A 22,061-nucleotide genomic window follows, 5' to 3' on the forward strand; every position below is an offset into this window, starting at 1 on the left:
ACACACACACACACACACACATACAGCAGGACCCCACAGAGATGCTGAGAGGATGTGCAGGCCGGAGCAGACTGTCCACCTCCAGTCCCTGGCTGAACCCCACCGAGCCCCTGGGGGCTGTCAGAGCACCACCGCTGCCGTGTCCCAAACAGAGCGGAGGCATTGTGGGCCCTCCCACAGCACGGCCCCGTGAGAATCGCAACCCAGGGAAGGTGTTCGGTGGGGCGTAACCGAGCATGCACAAATCGGCCCTGCGAGGCCCACTGACTCAGTGTGTGGTAGCTCAGCGAGTTAACAGGCCCATAGCTTCACACTTTAAAACAAGCATTCTGAATAATTCATGCTTAACGATCACTCAGAGGTGAAACTACCGGACGGTTAGCCAGAGAACGACCCCAGAGGACACTTAACCCCTTCCATTATTGATGCAATGGCCAGGAATTCAGAAAAAGGCAAACATTCATTACATTACATTACATTACATGCATGCTGCAGACGGTCTTATTCAGAGCGACTTCCAGCACAACACGGTGAGTGTGAGCATAACACCATTCAAGCCCTACCACAAGTTAACTTGTGACCTGACTAGGCAACAGAAGCCAAGTATACTACGATACATTCGTGCAGAGGCTCTCTTACAAGTCCGATCATCAACAGAAACCGCAGTGCAGAGGAGCTCTTTGCATTATTCTCTTATCCGTCCCCCCTCCTCTCTCGCTAACGCTAAGATGAAAGCATCATTAAAGCCACCAACAGCTGAAGACTTCTTACGAGTGATGGAGTCCAGACTGCACATAGCCCCCCGCCCCCAATGCACCACATTGCATGTCTCCTCTGAGACAAACCTCAAAACGACATCAGCACTACAGATACCTGCCTCTGAAACAGGGAAAAAAAGACCAACTAACATCATTACTCTTAAGCTCAAAGTAGACAAGAAGCACATCAAAAGGGAACACGTGAAAACAGTCTGGCTGGGTATATGTGGTTCGCACCAAGCAGACGTTTGCTAAAGTGTTTGATGTTCGCCGTGGCGTTCTCCCCTGGGTTCACGCCTCCCAGAAAGTCATTCCCAGTGGCCCTTACACCGCACACGTTATATGTATGTATATTCTCGACAGAGAACCTATTTCATATTTTGTCATTCCTCTGAGATCGTACCATGATCTGTTCGTTTACGGATGCAAGAGTGTAGAAGAGTGAGTGTGTGTGTGTGTGTTCGCTTGTGTAAGTTGGGGGTTGAATGTCGAATGTCACATGTATTCTATTTTCAGGGCGTTTGATAAAAAAAAAATGCAGTGTTTTCCAGTGTTCTGGTCCTTGAGGCAGGGCATGTATTCTAACTTTCTTTCCAACTGAGTTCTCAGTTGGAGTTGTTCACTGAACCTTTGTCTTTATATGGCAGCTCTACATTTAATCTATAATGAATTGCTTGTGAAGGATATATATGCTATTGCTGAGTTTGGGCTAATAAAAGATGTTGTAAAAGTCATTTGTTCAACATTTATGTTTACACACCCTTTGAGGAAATTTGGGGCAGCCATCTCAATTACGTTTAAGTGGATGTTCCATCAAGTATTCTGGGACACACTCCCAATAAAGTTTAATATCTTTCCCATATCACAAAGTTCTTCAAGGGCCCAGATGAATATCAGTGGAAAACTTACAAAATAAACTTATCTCTGTATCAAAAACGCAACACCAGTTATGTCAGCGTGTGTCAGATCCAGAGAAATGCTCAATTAACAGCTCAATCTAACCTAATTAATCAAGAGCTCTGCTGGAAGGACAACCAGACACATGTGCCCCCGGGATCAGACATGGGAAACAGATTTAATAACTTCCTTGACAAGCAAAGACTTGAAAGATGTTTTAAATGCTGCATTCATTAATACACATGAGGTGACTCATGCCACATAATCTAATGTTGCTTATCAAATCGTAAAAAAATATACTCCATTGCATACTTTTGTCATGGACTTTGCTAGAACTTTTTGTATAAATGTTTTGGAACATATCGCACAAATTTATATGATTTTGACACAAAAAAACCCATTAAAAAAGACCAAACGCCTCATTTGTATTGGCTTTGTAAACTCATCTGTTCCCTCGCCCCACTGTCAGACCGTCTTCCATGCCCCACGGCAACCCCCATCCACTCAGACAAAAACGTCCATTCGCCTTACCGATCTGTGTCAGTAAAGACAGCCATTATGCTTTTTGTTTTTCATTCTGGTGGATCCCCCCCCCCCCCCCCCCTTTGCTGGAAAGCGACAGGGCTGAGCGAAGCGGGTCCGCTGAGGTGAAGCGAACACGCTCTCCTCCCACCTGACTCATGCCCCTCGGCGTGCCATCTCCCCGCTCCGTTACACTCAAATGACTCCCTTGTGCCTCGGCGTCTCTCTTTCCCTCTGTCCCGGCAAGCCCCTGCCCTCCTCCCTCCCTCCCTCCCTCTGTCTTTTCATCTTTAGCCTGCCCTTCCCTCCGCCTTGCCATTTCTCTTCTCTGTCATAATATGCTTCCGTGCTCTCTCTCTCTGCCCCTCTCTTTCTCTCTCAACATCTCTCTCTCTCTCTCTCTCTCTCTCTCTCTCTCTCGTTAGTGTGACCCTATAATAAGCATTCCTGGAAATGAATGCAGCCAATGTAAACAAACTCGGGTCTCTTCTGACTGCCAAGCGAGATTTGTCTCAGCCAGTTCCCTTTTGCCATTTAGCTGCCGATACGCTACTTTGATATCAAATTAAGATAATCCCTTTCCTTTCTCATCATCACTGTTTGTTCGCAGTCTTATCTTCCCCAGTGAACAAGGCAATGCAGTGGCAGCTGCCTAACACCGACTATACTGTATTCAGCAAGAGGTCTCAGTTATTGACACTTTCGTCTATAATGTCTACAAGATCCTTTATATTACTTTCCAGCAAAAGACAGTATATGGTTGCAACCCCTTCCCATGCTGCAACTACACAAGAGATACCAGCGGCATTACATTAATATAGGGGCGGCAGTGTGGCGTAGTGGTAAGGAGTGGGACGCGTGAAATGAAAAGGTTGCAGGTTCGATTCAGAACTGCCTCAGTAAATACCCGGCTGTATAAATGGGTAACATGTAAGACTGTAACCTATGCAGGTCGCTGTGGATAAAAGTGTCTGCTAAATGACAATAATGTAATATAATTTTCAGCACCTACAGAGCGGTACAACTCATGCATCCTGCATGCCACTGCATGTTGCTTTGACCCGGCTCCAGGCAGAGGCCTGCTCATATATGACCTTCTGCAGTTTGGGAGAGAGGCTTGGGGAAACACAAGTTTCCACTTTACGGTAGGGGGACAGCATCTGAAAAGGGACCAACGGAAACCCCCCCCCCCCCCCCCCCCCCGACATGTGACATTTTTCATCCTCTCACCTGCAAATTATACATACTATCCCTTACTATATTAAACTGGAATGTGTTGCATCCAGCATGGCTTGAACATATGGCTTTTATTAAACCCCACCCCAGGTGAGCTGCTCTCTGTTGTAGGTGTGTAATGTTGCTGTTTGTGTGCCTTCACAGGCACCGATTCTCTGTAATGTGGTTTTCACAGAGAGGGACGTGACTGTGGTCACTCTGACAGGCTTGACAGCTACCTTGTGTGGACGCGACATGACAAAACGTCAGGTCATTTCATATCAAAAGATCATTAGTGGCTCAGCTGTAGAGGAATGCTATGGATTCCATGTTAAATCGGATGTCTGTTTTCGAGGATGGAGGAGTGGTATCTCGGAATGAACCCTCTCAGTTCAGGAGCGGGCAATTTATGGATGACTGTAGACCTGTAGCTACATTCTCACACATCCTGTGGAGAAAAGCTTTTCCTCAGCATTGCCTCCCAGGGAAAGAGCCCCAACAGCAATCTTGCTCTTTCATCTTTCACCTCAGTTTTCTACTCCACCCTGTGCCGTCAGATTATCAGTTAAAATTTGAGAGCTTCAAAATCGAGAGATTCTAAATATTTTGTGGGCCAGAGTGCACATTTCCTCCCAAGATAAAGAACCAACCACCATCTTCCTCTTACGCTTCAATTTCACATACCATCCAGTTCCATCAGATTGACTGTTAAAATTTTAAAAATTTGAAATTTAGAGGTTCTAAATTCTTTTTTGTGGCGCAGTGTACACACTCCCTTCCATGCAAAGAGCAGCAACCACCATCTTCCTCTCTCACTTAAGTTTTTTTTTTTTTTTTTATTCCATCCTGTGCCATCAGTTTGACTGTTAAAATTATGAAAATTCAAAACTGAGTGATTCAGTTTTTTTTTTTTTTTTTTAAGGACAGAGTGTTCAGATAAGAATTTCAGCGTAAAAGCACACATTCATGCATATGCTCTGAGCCTAGCATTTGACAGGCAACAGCTGATATGAGCATCATAACTTCTGTTACAAAAAGACTGCTTTTTCCCATTTTTGATTTCTCTCTACAAGGATAGCGATGCATTTCAATGTGGGCTTGCTGTGTGTCATCCTACACGAGTTGCATTTTAAAGCATCAGTGAGAGGAGGCGGCTCCCAGTCCCTGGGGAGGACGAGCAATGCGTAAACTCCTCTTCCATCTTGCAGACAGAGAGAGAGAGAGAGAGGTGGACAGACTTTTTCAATTAAGCACAATCACCGCAGAGAGTTCATTAGCAGCATCGCTTCCCTTTAAAATTGGATGAAACGGCATGCCGTGTTTGTCTGACACACTGTGAAAGCTCTTTTAGTCAGTGGCGGGATTCTGCCATTTCCCTTTCTCCACGCAGTGTGGGGAACCCTGTGTGTGTGTGTGTGTGTGTGTGTGTGTGTGTGTGTGTGTGTGTGGGGGGCTCAAAAAGCTGCTGCCTTTGGATAGTATGTTTGTGCCGTAGGTACAACTGTCCTCAGATTAGGTGTCAATAACCTGCCCCTCCTTTAAAAAAAAAGGGGGGGGGGGTGAACAGTGCACGTGAGATGCCACAGGAAGGGGGTGGGGAAGCGTGTACACTGACGAGTTGAAAACTGGAGTCGCCTAAGAGGAGAGGACAGGTGGGTGGCTTTATGACACTGTGATGAGCAGCAAGAAGTAATTTAGTCTGTTAACCTCAGGTGGTCTCAATTATTTCACGCATACAGAAGTGTTTGATCTCGCACTGAAAACACATCCCTACTACACCATATATGGTATCTGTATTACCTTATAATAAAAGATATGATTCAGTGTGTAAGACAATGGGCTCGTAGCGACATGCCAAGAAATTCAAAAATGAGCCGATACGGAAACTTTGACATCAGAGGTAAAGCAAAATGATGGTAGGATCTCTGGGAGGCACTGTGGAAGACCAACGTACTGCTTGGTGGCAAACTGACAGTGCTATGAATGCAGTATCTATACTGTATTTGAAACAATAATGGAGTCACTATGAAACTTGCCTCAATGGGAAAAAAACAGCTGACATCATTGTGTTTCATCTATTTAAATAGAGCCTGAGGCATGTGATTATTTACTGTATGTTTAATTATACAAGAGTAACAGAAATCTCCATTGTGTTACATAAGAGAAACTGTACATGCAATATTTCATGTGGCGCTGCCGTTGAATGACAGATGGCTCCCCTGGCAGTAGGTCATTTTATTTACCTGTCCTTGGCTGCATAGAGATATCTTTGGGCCAAATCAACAGGGATGCAGCACTGTGGACTAAGAGAAGGCTACAACATTCCCAGTCAAGGGCTGACACCACCTGCATGTTTGAAGGGATAGTGTGACCGTGGTGAGCTGGTCTTGTTAACGCAGGAGTGAAGGCACTGCGCAGATTTGAGAGGATTTCTCATAGTAATTGGCAGGGACTTATTAGCCTTTCCATGCTCTCGGCAAAGAAATCAAAGCGGTCTTTGAAGAGTCTGTCTCACCTGAAAGTTGCATTAACCAAGTTTTTCTAAGGATTGGCCATTTTTTAACGTCACTTGCAATTACTTTGGTCCAACTTTTGTTTATAGAAAAAGCGTTTTTTTTTTTTTTTTTTTTAAATTGTGCAACTTTAGCAATTTATATGTGTCATTCCTTGTCAGTAGACTGATACATATTGTCTGAAACATACTGAAATATTTAGCTAAGTTCATGTATGGCAGATCATCATTGCAAAGGTCATATGTTGTAATTTTAAGGGCTTTTCCCCAATAACTCTGAAAGTATGTAGTACTATATTCATATACAGCACTCTGACATTCACACACCTGCCAATATCCAGATGGACTACACTTCTCCCTGAAGTGGTCATTCAGCTAAAAGGAAATGTTTCTTTGCACAGCCACACAAAGTGTGGTAATAAACTAGTAATTTTTAAAAAAAAACGTTTATAGGTAGATCACACTACACGTAAATATAATAAAACAGACAGTACTGGATGATATTTGTGTGCATTCGTGGTCATAAACGAGGCCTTCATCTCTTTTGTCATGTCATCTACTCAAGTGAGAAGAGAATTGTATCTTCTAAAGGGAACCCATTTGGTATTCAAAAAAATGTCAGTACTTAAGCAAGCGTTGGACGGAATGTGCACGTTGTGAGTAATTGGGCCCTTCTTGGTACAGGTAACCACATTATAACCATCAAGTGATTCTCACTTCAGACATACTGCACCTATTGTGACGACTGTCACAAGGCACCCTGAGCTTTATTTTTTCCCGCAGAGCCACATGGGCTGAGTGCCCTCAAAGAGATTCGCAGCAAAGCACTATCATGTGTTCCCTTTTATTCGGGAGAAGTTTTTTGATTGTGGCGACATGGCAGCCGCCGAATTCAGGGCAGACCTGAATATGGTATTCAATGCAAAAGCGCTGTGAGGGAGGGCATCATCCCGCTCACCCATGCGCCGACACACCACCATCTGTCGAGATGCGATTTATTGCTATTTTTGATGAATGAAAGATGATCCGTCTCGCTGACGGGGAAGGAGTAATGTTCTCTTTCTTCATAAGGGCTGTTCTGCGCAGATTCACTGATATTTATGGTGCGCAGATTGGATGAAGTGAGCAGATTGAATAAGATGAGAGGAGTTTAGGATCAGTGAATTTGTCCTTTCGGTGTGGTGTGTTGCCCTTAAACACAAAGAGTGTAGGACAGGGTCCTGGCACCTGCTTGTCGATTTGCTGGTTGCAATGACAAGAGCCATTTTCTGGAGGTTCAAGAGGTTTCTTCGGGTTAAAATGGTTTTATACAATGGCACAGTGGTGCATTTAATCTATCCAAAAACTGACCCCTTTCGCTGTTTGTGGTGACATGGAGGTGATGTTTGTAACTGGAATGATGGTGTTTGAGATATAGAGTCATGACACTCAAAAATGAATTATCAAAAACAATAATAAAAAAAATTGGCCTTGGGAGATATGTGACATCGGTTAGAGGAGTGTTCCATGTTGTCAATACTGATATAGGGACCATAAAAAATTCCACAGAGTAGGCTTACAAAAGTATGAGACTACACCCAGTTGACTGAATATTCATGATGAATCCTTTCCTTTATACTTATCTTTCTCCTCATTGCTTGATATGTGCCCGTGAACAGTCGCCAGAATTTGTTGGACAAAGACTGGCATTGTCCTCGGTTTACTTTAAATCCCTAGGCTACATTGCTTAGGAGTCAGTCAGAGGTACAGCGTACATTTTGTTCACTTCCAGCAGCCCCTAACGCGTTTAAAAAGAGACCGTGACAATAACACTGAAATGACAAGAGTCGCTTCATTGGCTGTCCTTTGACAGTCTTCAGAAAAGCCATTGTGTCTGTGTGTGTACATCTGTGGGCGTGTCTGTTTGCATGGCTGTGTCTGAGTGAGTGCGCGTGTCTGTGTTTGCCTGCGTTTGTTCCCGTCGCTCAGAGCCAGAGTACTACCAATACTCCTCATCCGTCTTTTGCCGTGTATCTGTACCTTAAGGTGTAAACACTTTCCAAAGGACTTCATTAATTGCAATTAATTCTCATACAGCAGCAAGCTGATCACCTTCCTTCATTTTTAAATAAATGGAAACCATTTCTTCCAGTAGCACACGTGAAAATAACAACAACAACAACAACAACAATAATAATAATGATAATAATAATCGCCGTCATGTAAATGGTAATCATGTACGGGAAAAACAGGTTAGGTTTGTGTTTATCATGCACGTGCTCAACAGAATTTGTGCCTTTCTCGCGCACATGCATGAATGGCTCTATGCCAGAATGAATAAAGCATGAATGATTTGGAAACGATAATGAATGAACACGTGAATAAGCGAACCCCTCGAGTCGCTCGGAGGTATGAATGAACGTGCGCACAGCCAGAGACTTCAAAGGGGGATGGAAAGTGGGGGGGTGGGGGCGGGGTCATGCGCCTCTTTACCACATTCTTCCACCTGGGGGCAGCATTTCCGCGATTCACGAACTGCTCGTTCAATCACATGGTGGGGAGGGCTGAAGTTATCGCTGGCTGTCACATACCAACAATGTGATGGGTTCACATGAAGCTATAAAAGTGTCGATCGTGGCACATGAACGCTCGGGCAAATGAGAAAAAGTTAGCAACCGAACGCGGGACTGCAGCCGTGTACAAACATGGAGAGGGAGAGCCTGACCGGAGAATTTTCTTGCAGCTTTTGACTCCCAACATCCAGTACACATGGAGCGCAAAACTGAGATTTACTGTGGTGAATGCGAATAAAATTGACGGTGTACAATGAGCACAAATGGGAGCCATTTGAACGGTTCTTCACTGGCCCCGCACGAGCTGACCCTGAATCGCCCGCCTTGGGTCACGAACACTCTAGGATGCTTTCTGATATTCACAACTGTGGTTGATATTCTGGGCAACCTCTTGGTGATTTTCTCCGTTTATCGGAACAAGAAACTGAGGAACGCAGGTAAGTGGAAGCGAGTGCAATCACCGACTCAGATCGGAGTGTTGTGTTGTAGAAGCTTTCTTCAGAGTTTGATGGAGAAATCATTGCTTACGTCCTTGCTGACTTGGGCTGGACCACAAAAGTACCGCTGAAAAGTACTCGAGCCTAAAGAATTCTGTTTGTTTGCGTGCATGTAACGTAGAAAATCGCAATGCCGACTATTTTGGTTATATCGTTTTGTTTTTGTAATCACTGTGTGTAGTATCATGTTTTCTATCAAGGATGACAGATGTCGAAATACATAAGCTACGAGCCATTTATAGAATGATTTTCACGCACGTATTATGGTTGCAGACTAGATAGTTGACAGCCGGGGACATTTTTCTGTGCATGTTGTGAATGTTTACGTTAGTTACATTTATGCTAAGTAGTTACTGTAATGAGTACACGATTCCAAATCAGTTCTAACACTGAGTAACAGAAGGACCAGCAGTGGGTTTAACATACCTTTACTTCTGTGTTGGTTACTGAAACGATCCTACTGATTCTGCGATGGCGAATAATTTGTCATCTGAAAAATAACAAAAGCTTGTTTCATAATGGCAACTTCTTAAAAATGCATCATACTACCTAGTGATTGTTAGCCAGGGTCACCGGTATTAATCAATCAACCACGTTCATTAGATGATGTGTATCTGCAATTTCGATGTAAATTTCCACGTTACATTAAGATTACACAACTTCTGTTGGAATCCACATTATTACATCGGACTAATGAGTCTTGTGATCGGCCGTTAACAGCGAGACGCTGGGTATGGCATTTGTGTTTGAGGGAATTTCTCCTCACCGCCGTGCACCGCGAGCGAGTGTGGCTGCTCAGCGGAGGCGACGGACAAGTAAATGTCAAGACTCACTTGCCTACTAGACAAATGTTATTCTAGGAGCCAAAGGCCGCTTATTCCCTTTGATTGACAGTCAATGCCACAGACTGTTTGCAGGAGGTCTAAGTTAGCGGAGTGTCAACTGGATTGTCGGTGTTTTGCGGTCGAGGAGGAGGTAGCAGTTGGAATAAAGAGTGCGTGTGTGTGTGTGTGTGTGTGTGTGTGTGCACGAGGCGGGGGGCGGGGATTCGCTTTCCCATAGTTATTTAGTAATGCGAACCAAGTGGATGGTACAAAATGCGATTAACGCTCCGGTATTGAATTTGGTAGAGTCCAAAATCCAAACTGCTAACACTGAGACTGCTGGTCCATTATACTACAAATATTTAACAGGTATACCAATGGGATTTGCAAGTGATATTGTTTTTTCCCCTAGTTTTTTTTTTATTGTTCTGTTTGTTTTGGTGGACATCAGTTGGGTGCCTCATTCCCCTTGATACTCATTTTGCATTGGTTTGTTTTTGTGTGTGTAACTACTGTCCAGTCAATCAGAGGGCTACTAACGAAAGAACTTCCTGTATCAGCATAAATGTCTAATGCAGTGTATGTTGGAATGTATGGTAATGAGCGTTGTGTGTGTCAATAGTCATTTCAGGCACTGACAAGAGCACCTCACGTGTCAAAATCTGCTCCACCCAATTCATCTCAGAAAATGTTTGTTCCTCCCACTGTTAGTGGGGCCAGACCACAAGTACTTTAGGGCACGAGGTACTAGAACATTTGCCACAAACAACATTTCAGGCAGAACTGAAATAGTCTCTTGCGTTTTTAAGGTGTATTTCTGCCTTGCCATGCTCTATATTATGGGATGTGAAAATGCAATTTTAACAGTTTTTTTTTTCTTTTTCAGTCTCCCCTCCATCTGTTATAATCCTTCCATGAACACATTCACGCAATAGCCTACTGTCCTCATTTTATTTTAGAAATACCAGATATTTCTGTTACATAAATAGAATATTCTGACTGAATAGATATTATCATGACTTGAATGACCATGATAATACACTTATAAATGTGAAAAACAGGACATTACATAAACAGCTTAAAAAGGGATTGTCCTCTAGCTAAAGGCTTGTATTTTCATTTCCCTGCATTTATTTCTTTATATTAATCTTGAATGGCTCAAAATCTAAGATTAGATGCGAGTACAGTATGGTGCAAGTGCTAAATACTATCTGGAGGACGCATGTGCTCAGATCTCCAAGCCTTTGTTTGAAGCCACTGCATGGTTCATTATAATTTCACCACACGCAACATGATGGCCAAATAATGTGGCCCGGCAATATCAGGTTGCAGAAGCCAGTACGCATCAGAGTGTGGTACACTGCGGTGTAGAAATAAAGAAGACCTCGCCATCGACACACACAAGCACTACTGGTGCTGCAGTCAGCTGAATAAACACACTGCATGTCTTTGTGGGTTGTGGTTTATTGATGCAAGCTGCTGTCCACAATTCGTTTCTGCCTTTGGCTTCCCCCCCCCCCCCCCAAACCTCAATGAGGACTAAGCACCTAAGATCTGCAACAGCAGAGTCCTTTCTTGTGCACTACTGACTGAATTGGTGGTTAAGTATTATCAGATGCGCTCTGTGCAATTATCCTTATTTTTTTTTCCAAATTAAGGCTTTTAAGGTTTCATATCTTTGCAGAATGGTCTTAATGTTGAACGGAAAAGACAAAGATTTTTTTCACAGTGACACAGTGCACAGTTATGCATAGATGACGGCCTGCAAACTTTTAGGTCTCTGCTGTTCTCATATCAGGTTAAGTCTCCATTTCTGCAGTAATTCATTGTTTATTTTCTGCTTATTTCTGCAGAGGCTGCATTAAATGACATGAGTTTTTACCTTTACCATTTTAACGGGTTGTGATTTACAGCGAGGTACTATGAGCCTGAAGGTCCTACTGCGTTTAGTGGGCACATGCCAAATTGCATGGAGCATGGCAGGTGTGTTGAATGGCACAGGAACCATTGCAGTGCAGTGCAGTGCATAGCTAATCTCAATTCACCATGTTTTGTACGAGGACAAGCATGCGTTAATGCAGAAAACATGTTACCCAAAGTGATGGAATGTGATGGTGCATGGTTGCCATATTAGCGTGATTGTATCCTCTTATAACGGACATAAAAAAAGTTGTGGTGTTATTTCAAGCTCAGTGATACCGCACTGTGCAGGCTCACCCTCAATGTGTGGCTACTGCCTCACAAAAAAAAGATTCACTCTTTTTCACAAAAGCAATCCAGAAGCTCATAAGCCATCATTCAGACACTCTGCCAGCGTGGTTATGTCATGCATGATGTTTTCAAAACTCAGTGTCCCGTTCAGGCATTTCAATTCAACTGAGAGAGTTCAATGCAGAAAGTAATATCTTCACACAGACATAAAACCTAATCCAGAAGGGAGCATTTTGTATATTAAACAACTTAATTTTACAATGATACAAGTATGCAGTTCCTGCTTGCTCAGTGTTTTCAGTGCCCACTGTTGCATGGGAGTCTAATTTAAATTAATTGTATGCTGTCAGATGTTTCCTCAAATGTTAATCTGCGCGACAGAGGCAAGATAAATTAAATTACACGCTTTCACCTTGTTTACTATAATGTCTGGGGAATTCTGAGGGGAAAAAAAAGAGGATTATATGATTTCTTTCCATTTGATTACTTTCCGTTCCTTTACACAGGGGACACACCTCTGGTAATGTGCACACACGTAGTTTATCTGTAAACGTACGTACAGACTCTGGGTCACGCACTGGGTCATGCTTTGCCATTATTAGAAACACCAGGTGGTTGGCTGTACATCAATTAAACCTGAACCGGCCAACAGCAGCGCTCCATGTTAGAAATTGTGTGTCACCACCACCACTACCCCATATGTCACTTGTGATCTTGCCAGCATTCGTGGGTTCCAGCGGACGTACGCTGTGTGTCACGTGGGTATCTCCCCCCAGGACGGCTCCCGGGATTAAGCATCATATTCATAATCTGGGACTCTCAATCCCAGTCGGCCTATTGTTGGTTATTTTATATAGGTCAAATAAAAAAAAAATTTAAGAATCTGAATGAGTATGCAGTCGGTGGGTCTAATGCGTAGGATTGACCAGAACAGCACAGTCACTTTCTAATAGATGGACTGCAGCTCCGGAGAGGGAGGTTTGGAATTGGAATGGAATGGGGTTTGGAATGGTGTGCTCGCACAGTGACAGGGGAAGTTATGGGGTGGAAACAAGATGGATGGTTTATGGAAGAGCTCGCCAGTGTTCTGTGAGAGCTGAGCCCAGTTATATTACTGACAAGCCCTCTGACCAATGTGTATTTGCATCTGAATCTGGAGACATCTGGGGTTGTGATGCTGACAGGGCTACCATTTCCTCACTGCATCACAGTAGAGAAGCTGTAAAGAAAATTATGTCTCCACTTTCATGCGTTTAACAGTTCTTTTTTACTTGTGAACTGACTACAGTTTATTTGCCAATATCCTGCAAAGCATCTATTGTGTAGTTAATGGCATATAAATGACTATAATGACACTGTATATACATAAATCTGCAGATTTCCAATTTCTCTAATTTGTTCACAATCTGTGCCATGGTAATTACTAGAGGCTATAATTCAGGAGTTTCATTTCTCACAGTATGGAGACTGGCAAGGTTACACCGTGTGTGTGTCTGTGTGTGTGTATGTGTGTGTGTGTACATCTGTACTTGGGAATTTTAATTATGTTTAATTAAGAACCTTACTGTGAGCGTAATTTTTCAGCCATTTAGTCCCCCCCCCCCCCCCCCCCCGACTCCCAGAGTAAGGTGAAATGTGGCATTTGTTTCTGAATGTGATTGGCTAAGCCCTCTGTGCTTTGAGTCACCCATAATCTTTGGGGTGGTTGATCTCCCAGTGTGGCTGCTCTTCTGGATGAATGCCCAAAATATGCTATTTTTGATTAGTTTAAAAGCGGCCAATATTGTCCTACTTGCTTTTGCTACAAATTTATTTACATATTGCTCCAAGCTAAATTATGACATTACAAAGCAATAAATTCCACTCCCTGTTCAACTCATAACTCATTTTTCCACATTCCATATTGTAACTTTATGAATTAGCCATATGCTGTGTGACTGTTGTAGAACTAATAGGCTATTGTGATTAAACGACTAATTACAGGACTAATTAAAGCTAAGGAACAAAAAATTTAAGAATCAGTAGAAAAAAAAGTTTGTTCAGTTTGTATGAATTGTCTGAAACCTTGTCTTACACTTGACGTCAGTCAGTGTTTTCAAGGTGGAGGTCTCTCAGAACTGCTCATGGAACCTGTTAGATTGCTCTAGAGCACCTTGCAGTGTCTTGTCTTTAGTACCAAACAAGTGAGAATTGAACCTATAACCTTCTGGCAACTGAAATCGTAGTAAGTGTTGTAAGGAGACTCTCTCAACCATGATTGCCAGTATCCGGCATGTAGAGTTTTCCTCTTGTAAAGGAATTTATGAAGATATTCTTTTAATTTTTCTTTGACTATGGAAACTTGACATCTTTCCTAAGGATGATACTAGCTACCATGCAGTTTTAATCCTGGCTACATAAAGATGCTTAAAATCACTGTCACTTTCCAGCAGAATATCTAATCAGTGTCAGTGAGTATATTAATCATATTGACATTACATTACAATGTGTTTCTGGCTAGATAACCGCGTTTGGGTGGGGGAATTTCAGGGGGAAGTGCCAAATCTATGGTCTTGTGTGTGGATTACTTCAGATAACCCTGAATTTCAGTGTCCTGCCGCAACTAATACGTGCTTACAGCGCTTCTGTACCCAGAGAGGCCTTGCGCTCTTAAACAGAAATGTGTCTGTGAAATCGGACACAGCACCCCTCCCCATGATCTGCGCTCTCATGCGTCTGAGGTTCAGATGCGCCTCTCTGAGAACGGGGCGGCATTTCGATTCCCGCTGGGACCCCGCATCAAGCTGCCCAGGTGGGAATTCAGAGCGGAGGCAGCCAGCTGAGAAGCGACTGAAAAGCTGGAAGGATATCAAACAGCAGGTATTCGCTGCAAGCGTATGGAACAGAGATTTCCATTAAATAAACCCGTTATTCGTGTTTTTAGCACAGTCCCTCACCTAGGGGGAATTGGAAAATGCAGTTTTTAACTTCCACGTTCATACATATGGAAGAATACAGATAAAACAAAGAAGAACACTCGAATTCTTACAGGAGCCGCTGAGGGCCTTTGCCTCCATCCCCCACCCGGGGTCCGAGTCCACTGTCCCCAGATGGGGAGATTAGTGACTTGCACCACAACCCCGCGCACAGCACGGCCATGTCAAATGCACAGCTGTGGCATTCTGAAACATTTGCCTGTGTATGTTTTTCAGCATCGACCACACTCTCTTCATGCATCTCTTACATACATATTGATAAGACATGATTATATGGCGTTGTTTGAGAAGGTCGCATCTAGTTGTTTATCAAGACAAAACAATTTAAAAAGAGGATGACTACACAGTTTATGCTTGTCTGGTTGCTTGGCAACACTGAGAAGCTCATGTTTGGAAACGATTATTTTAGTTTACAAAAAAAAACACAATGTGTTTTATAATCTATGGCTTTAATCCTGATTGATTTGTATTGGTCCGTTGCCAGACCAGGAAACCCAATCCAGTTGAATACAGGGTATTTTCAACTACCACTCACAAAGAAGTGTATAATCACCTTTAGAAAGATAGTAAACTGAACCTCTTTGTTTTCTTTATCAGTAAAATCACCATGGCTGCCAAACACAGGACTCTCAGTGTTGCCTACCAACGGACAGATCAGTTTCTTTTTGGTTAATGTTTCCTGCACTTCGGTGAGCTATTTTTTGTTTTTGGCTTGTAGGGCAGTGAGCTTGCAAGGTTGCACCTTATTTATCTAAACTTTAAAAGTACAAAACATGCCTAGCTCACTGACCTTTGTAATTAGGCAGTATTAACGTGTTCTGTAAATGACTACTTCCATGCATCTCACACATCAAACGGAATTGTAACCAAAGTTTCAAAAGAATAACATTCCATGCCACCACTACAATAATGATGTCACCCTTGTGAAATCACTGAGCGATTTTCACCTGCTCCCTAATGTGAATCGTTTTGTCTGCTGTTGGGTTTTGCCAGTTTTGGATTTTGCTTTTGACAGGTGGGAGTCCCTGACGGGTGATGTCAACTTTGTGTAACCATATGAAGTGAAATATCAGAAAAATCATTTTAAAAAAAGGTTTCACTCCAAGTTGATTCATCTCGGTATTTGATGTGGACATGGTACGGTCGAGCCTTGAAACATTTTTCGCCGTTTAACAGTGTGGACTGTGGAAAGGGCTTGGCCTCCTTCCAGAAACTGTAAGTGATATTATGCGCAGATTACACAAGCGTCATGCGTAGATCTTTAGTGGGGCAGCATTACAGCTGATGGCAATGTGGCATATCAAATGTGGAATGCTGACAGTGAGTATACTTTTCCTCTGGTTCCCTCAGTTAAAATGACAAATGCTCAAGGTATTCATTCAATGGCATTGTCAATACAGAAACTAAAAATAACACGATTGCCTCTCTTGCAGGTGGCGTGTATAGCTACAGACTGTCATATCAAGTTATGTATGAAACGCGATAATGATGTGGTGACAGTTGTGTTTCTAGCTTTTCGACATTCTGAACTTTTTTCATCCAAGTTTTTACCTGCATATTGGATGTTCATAGTAAACCCTTCAAACTTCAGGTGAATTTCAGACAATACTCATATTTGCCATTCACTGGTTTGTTTGACCTCATAAACAGTCACTGATCTCAACAGGTTCCTGCTGTCATATTCATTGTGTCAAACTTTTTTTTTTTCCCCCCAAACCGACTACCTTTGCTTCTGGCACGGTACAGCTAGGGTTGACATAGCTCGTTTGCTGACATAGGACATTGGAAATATCCCCAGGAAATTCCTAGCTCTTTCCCTCTGAATACTGTCTTCTCACTGGAAAGGCACTTGGCTCTGTTCTGACCATTCCCAGCATGTATAAAATCACCTTTGCTGTGCCCCTCTATGACCAGCCAAACATTTTAATTTTCTGGTGCTTATTAAACTGTTCCGGGAAATTTAAAAATTAATTTCAAGCTACCGCTGATTTATGAATGTACAGCAAGCATAGCAGGGGGGTGCTTCCTGTCTTTTGTGAAGTCAGATCAGCAGGTCAGAGCAGAACTCGCTCTGCTTCCTTTGGTTTCTCACCAAAGAGAAGACGTCTCAGGGACTCGCTCAGGAAACCGCAATACCGAGCGGAGTATTCGCAAACAACTGAAATTTGAATAATAGTGTAAAAAGCAGATTTGTCAAGAATGCACGCTAACAGCACGCAACATGCCTTTCTGTTCCTCATTAGCAAACCACCGTTGCGCCCCCCGCACCCCTCCCCCGCTAAAGCAAGTCCGTTCATAGACTTCATGCGCTGTGGCACCACTGTCTGTTCGTATTACTCAGACCAAGCGCTCCCGCTGTTAGGTAAGAATACGATGAAGGCAGAATGACTACCTACTAGAGAGCTTTGCCAATAGCCTCTCGCGTCGTCAGGTAAGCGAAGTGTAAGCACAGAGTACTACAGAACGCACGCAACACGCTATTTACAACGTTTTGCTTTCTTCATTAGTAATATTCCGATAGGATCAATTTAGCCGCAGCGATCATCTCCTCGAGATATAACACAAGACACTTTCCCCCGTCTTTTTGTTTTTTTTTCTTTGTAATCACTTACAATATACAGTGCTATTTCTTTACGCTTGATGTGCGCGGATGACGCACATGGTCAGCTTCGGGCGGTTGCATCAAGTAAAACCTAATGCTCGTTGGAGGGGAATCGTCCACGACACATGCATACAGTATATATGCCAAGGGGGAGGGACTCCGCTAGCGTATTACTGTGGATGTGGAGGTTCCAATTCAGAGAAAATCAAGGATTAAACTCTTCTTATTCACTAATTACAGCAGCTCACAAAACGCGCATATCATAGTTAAACGTAGAATTGGTTTCAGTCCACACGCGACTGCTGAATTAATGTTAGTAGTACTTCAGCGTGGAGGGGCGTCAATATACATAACTCTCTTTTATGACCTAGACAGTTATTACATTAATGGGCAGCTCTAAATGTCTGTTCGTTCCTATAAACTTTAATGTTTTTCCAGAGCACTGGGGAAATAAAACTCGATAAAAATAAAATAAAAGTGGTGACTCCAGGCAAAAATATTACTGGGTTCTTTGAGCAATTGTCTGCAAACAGAGGCTAAAATATAAATGGATTCTTTGTACTCTTGCAGACGCAGTGTCTAAAATATGACTGGATTCTTTGTACAGTTGCGGACACACTATAAAATATCACTACATTATTTGTCTTGCGACAAAAACGCACAAGAACATGCAGTACAAAAAGTAACCACAATCAGCGCAAGAAAGGTGTTTTTGGTTTTTTACTTTGTTTTTTTTTGTGTACTATAGTTTGTAAAGTTGATTTATTCATCGATATTCAACTTTATTGGAATACATAAAATGACATACAATTATTAAAACACACGCACACAGATAGATCGTTTCTTAAATGAGAAAAGCTTTTATGAAGGAATCAACTGCAGATATATCCGTATTTAAATCAGAACACTACATAATGCAAAAGAAAAAAAAATCTGGTTCAAGATATATGTAACCATAAAGGTACAATGTTGTCATATCTTCAATGATATACAGTGATAGACAGTTGCGCTGAGACGCGCAAGAGAGTGCAGTACTATCTGGCTATAGAGGATGACATCACCCCCTAGTGTTAGAGATAAGAATATGATTCGTTCCCTCGTCTAGGGACTGAATGATCAGATAGGGACTTAATCATCACGTCTCTTATGCCATGCAGGGGACGAATGCCACAGCAGACCTCTGTCTGTTAAATGCATTATATTTACTGTACACACTGAAATCACATTCATTGTCACAAATTGCTGCAAGTTGTCCCGGCTGAACGGCTGCCCTGGAAAGGCACTACTCCAACAGGTACTCCTGGTCTCTTTGAACCACAATTACTCTTGGACCTCGGTGAAAGTGCAGAGTGGTTCGAGGGGGTCATTGTTAATGAAAAATGTCCCACAGTTTGTTGTTACAAGGCTGAACCATTCTGCACTTTGATGGAGCCCCTCCTCTCCCTTCCTGGGGACTTCATGCACAGGCTGAGCATGTGTAAATTTTAAGTGTGTGTATTTTACCGCTAAGAGAGTAATGGAATTAACCTTGCTCTTATTTTCCCTCCTGTGCCTCGTTAGACTGTTTTTGAGTGGAATGTTTTGTTTTCGTGGCTCTAAGGGAAATTTGGCAAGAATTAAACGTCAATCATTTTCCTCAATTGCAAACACTTCATATTTCCTGGCGAGGCTACAGCACGCGGGAGTCAGCTCTGTGAGGCCACGTCCAAAATCAATAGGAAATTCAGCTGTAAGGAATAGGATGTGCAATCTCACAGGTCCCCGTGCTCCTATATGGGCAATAACTGAGTCTGGCATAGATTTTAGTTTTATCCAGTAAATGTACATTTTGTACATCCTACATTTTTGTACAATCTGCTACTGGACAGAACATTATGGGTAGTGTATCAGTAAGCTATATTAGCCCGAAGATAAGTAACAGTTAGTGGCTTTTTACCAACTGGGTCAGTGCCATGTGAGCATATTCACATAAGGACAGTATCCATACCTTTAATGGTGTCTACACCTGCAACGTGTTAGAAAAGCCTGTCGTCCAGGTGCTAATTGGCTCTGATGGAGTAAAGATCCAAGTGGAACTAAGAGCCCAGTGGGTCTTTTTAGAATTTGCGGGAGGGGACATCACAGGTGGGTTTGTGCTCGACGGACTTGCGATTTGTCATGGCACACGGACAATCTCCCTGTGTCAGGATTTCGCGGCCTCCGACAGAGCAGATAGTACATTTCAATCAAATGCCAAATGAGACGTGACATTTTCGCAGGCGGCTAAGATGTGAAATATTCACGCTTTATTCACTTCGGAAAACGCAGCGAGGATAATGTCAGAGTTCCACTCGTGCAAGATTATCGCGCCCCGATACGCATTTTTCAGAACGGCAACATTGTGCAATGTGACAGCAACATTATCTTTCATGCGGTCAAAGATCCAGAAGCTCATTTATATGAGGGAAAAGCCAATTACTTGTATATATAACTATTTAATATCGTTCAGGTATCACAGTGTTCCCAGCAATAAACTTGAGAGAGTGTCTGTTTGATCCATCCTAGGTAAGTTCTCTGTGTAACACTAAGGACCTTCTGCATTAACAAGAACCAGAAGTGTTTTTTTTATTGTTTTGTCCTGTCACAACATACTATTATCAGTACATACAAAACACGCAATTCATTACTTTATCTTATTCTGTATTGTAAAAGGCTCAAAAGCTCAACAAGACAATAAAACCCACGGAAAGTTTTTGGTTGGACATACTACACCACATGCTACACTATATGAAAAAAATTATTTGGCCACACCTGTTTTCCAGGGTTTGGGCTAGGCCCCTTATCTCCAGTGAAGGGCAATCTTAATGCTTCAGCATACCAAGGCATTTTGGACAATGCTATGCTTCCAACTTTGTGGCAACAGTTTGGGGAAGGCCCTTTTCTATTCCAACATGACTGTGCCCCAGTGCACAAAGCAAGGACAATAAAAACATGGTTTGATGAGTTTGGTGTGGAAGAACTTGACTGGCCTGGACAGAGCCCTGACCTCAACCCCATTGAGCACCTTTGGGATGAACTGGAACGGAGATTGCGAGCCAGGCCTTCTCGTCCAACATCAGTGTCTGACCTCATAAATGCTCTACAGAATGAATGGGCACAAATTCCCACAGAAACACTCCAAAATCTTGTGGAAAGCCTTCCAAGAAGACTGGAAGCTGCTATAGCTGCAAAAGGGGGACCAACTCCATATTAAAGTATATGTATTTGAATACAATGTCATTACAATGTAATGGTCTGGCATCTGAATACTTTTGTCCATATAGTGTATATTTATGGTATTTCACAGAATGACCTATGGCCCCCTCTAACAACCTCTAAAAATGTGTGGTTCAACCCACCTAATGATCTGAGCCTTATACTGTGTTTGCCTTGATAAGGGAAGGTGAGAGGGCTGCTGGGGTGGAACAGGAAAGGAAACCCGTCACCCTAACGAGGAAAATAAATAAAAGATAAGATGGAGGACCGAGAGCCCTGCAAGAAAGAAAAGGTTTTTATTTATGTGTCTGGCTTGTTCTTGCCCACCTCGGACTCCTTGTTTTGGACTGGCTAACGCCCAGCGCCCTGGACACCGTTCGCCAGGGAGGGGGGATTTCCCCTGTTAGGAGTTGAAGGCAGCCGGTGCAAAAAGAGTCTTGAGTCTGAGTCTAGGCAGCACTAAGATACAAAGGGAGGAAACCTCCATTGGCATCCATCATCTGTAGGGCTAACACATACAAACAGAGATCCAATATTCAGTACTCTGTATTCTGAATTTGGGGCATATGCACTATATGGACAAAAGTATTTGGATGCCTGACCATTACACTGTAATGACATTGTATTCAAATACATATACTTTAATATGGAGTTGGTCCCCTTTTTGCAGCTATAACAGCTTCCAATCTTCTTGGAAGGCTTTCCACAAGGTTTTGGAGTGTTTCTGTGGGAATTTGTGCCCATTCATTCTGTAGAGCTTTTATGAGGTCAGGCACTGATGTTGGACGAGAATGCCTGGCTCGCAATCTCCGTTCCAGTTCATCCCAAAGGTGCTCGATGGGGTTGAGGTCAGGGCTCTGTGAGGGCCAGTCAAGTTCTTCCACACCGAACTCATCACACCATGTCTTTATTGTCCTTGCTTTGTGCACTGGGGCACAGTCATGTTGAAATAGAAGAGGGCCTTCCCCAAACTGTTGCCACAAAGTTGGAAGCATAGCATTGTCCAAAATGCCTTGGTATGCTGAAGCATTAAGATTGCCCTTCACTGGAGATAAGGGGCCTAGCCCAAACCCTGAAAAACAGGTGTGGCCAAATACTTTTGTCCATATAGTGTATGTCGAAATGGGGGAGCCGGTTGGAAAACCAAACCCAGCCCAAAAGTGAAACCAGTCTATTACTTGTTTTTAGTTTTAAGTTTAGGGCATTTAACCGTATTATTTTCTTGAAGCGACTTGTAAGTCGCTTTGGATAAAATCGTCTGC

General features: G+C 42.8%; 1 protein-coding gene across 1 annotated transcript in view; it reads left to right on the top strand.

The window, feature by feature from the left end:
- The first annotated feature begins 5,261 nt into the window (after nt 1-5,261).
- The window catches only part of LOC118769499 (melatonin receptor type 1A-A-like), a 28,344-nt gene continuing 11,544 nt past the window's right edge, over nt 5,262-22,061 (top strand). Inside the window, exon 1 of the mRNA XM_036516626.1 lies at nt 5,262-5,292. Within this exon, the coding sequence (XP_036372519.1) occupies nt 5,262-5,292 (31 nt within the window). The remainder of the gene's footprint in view (nt 5,293-22,061) is intronic.

This window comes from Megalops cyprinoides, chromosome 22 (assembly GCF_013368585.1).
Source record: "Megalops cyprinoides isolate fMegCyp1 chromosome 22, fMegCyp1.pri, whole genome shotgun sequence".
Classification (NCBI taxonomy): Eukaryota; Metazoa; Chordata; class Actinopteri; order Elopiformes; family Megalopidae; genus Megalops; species Megalops cyprinoides.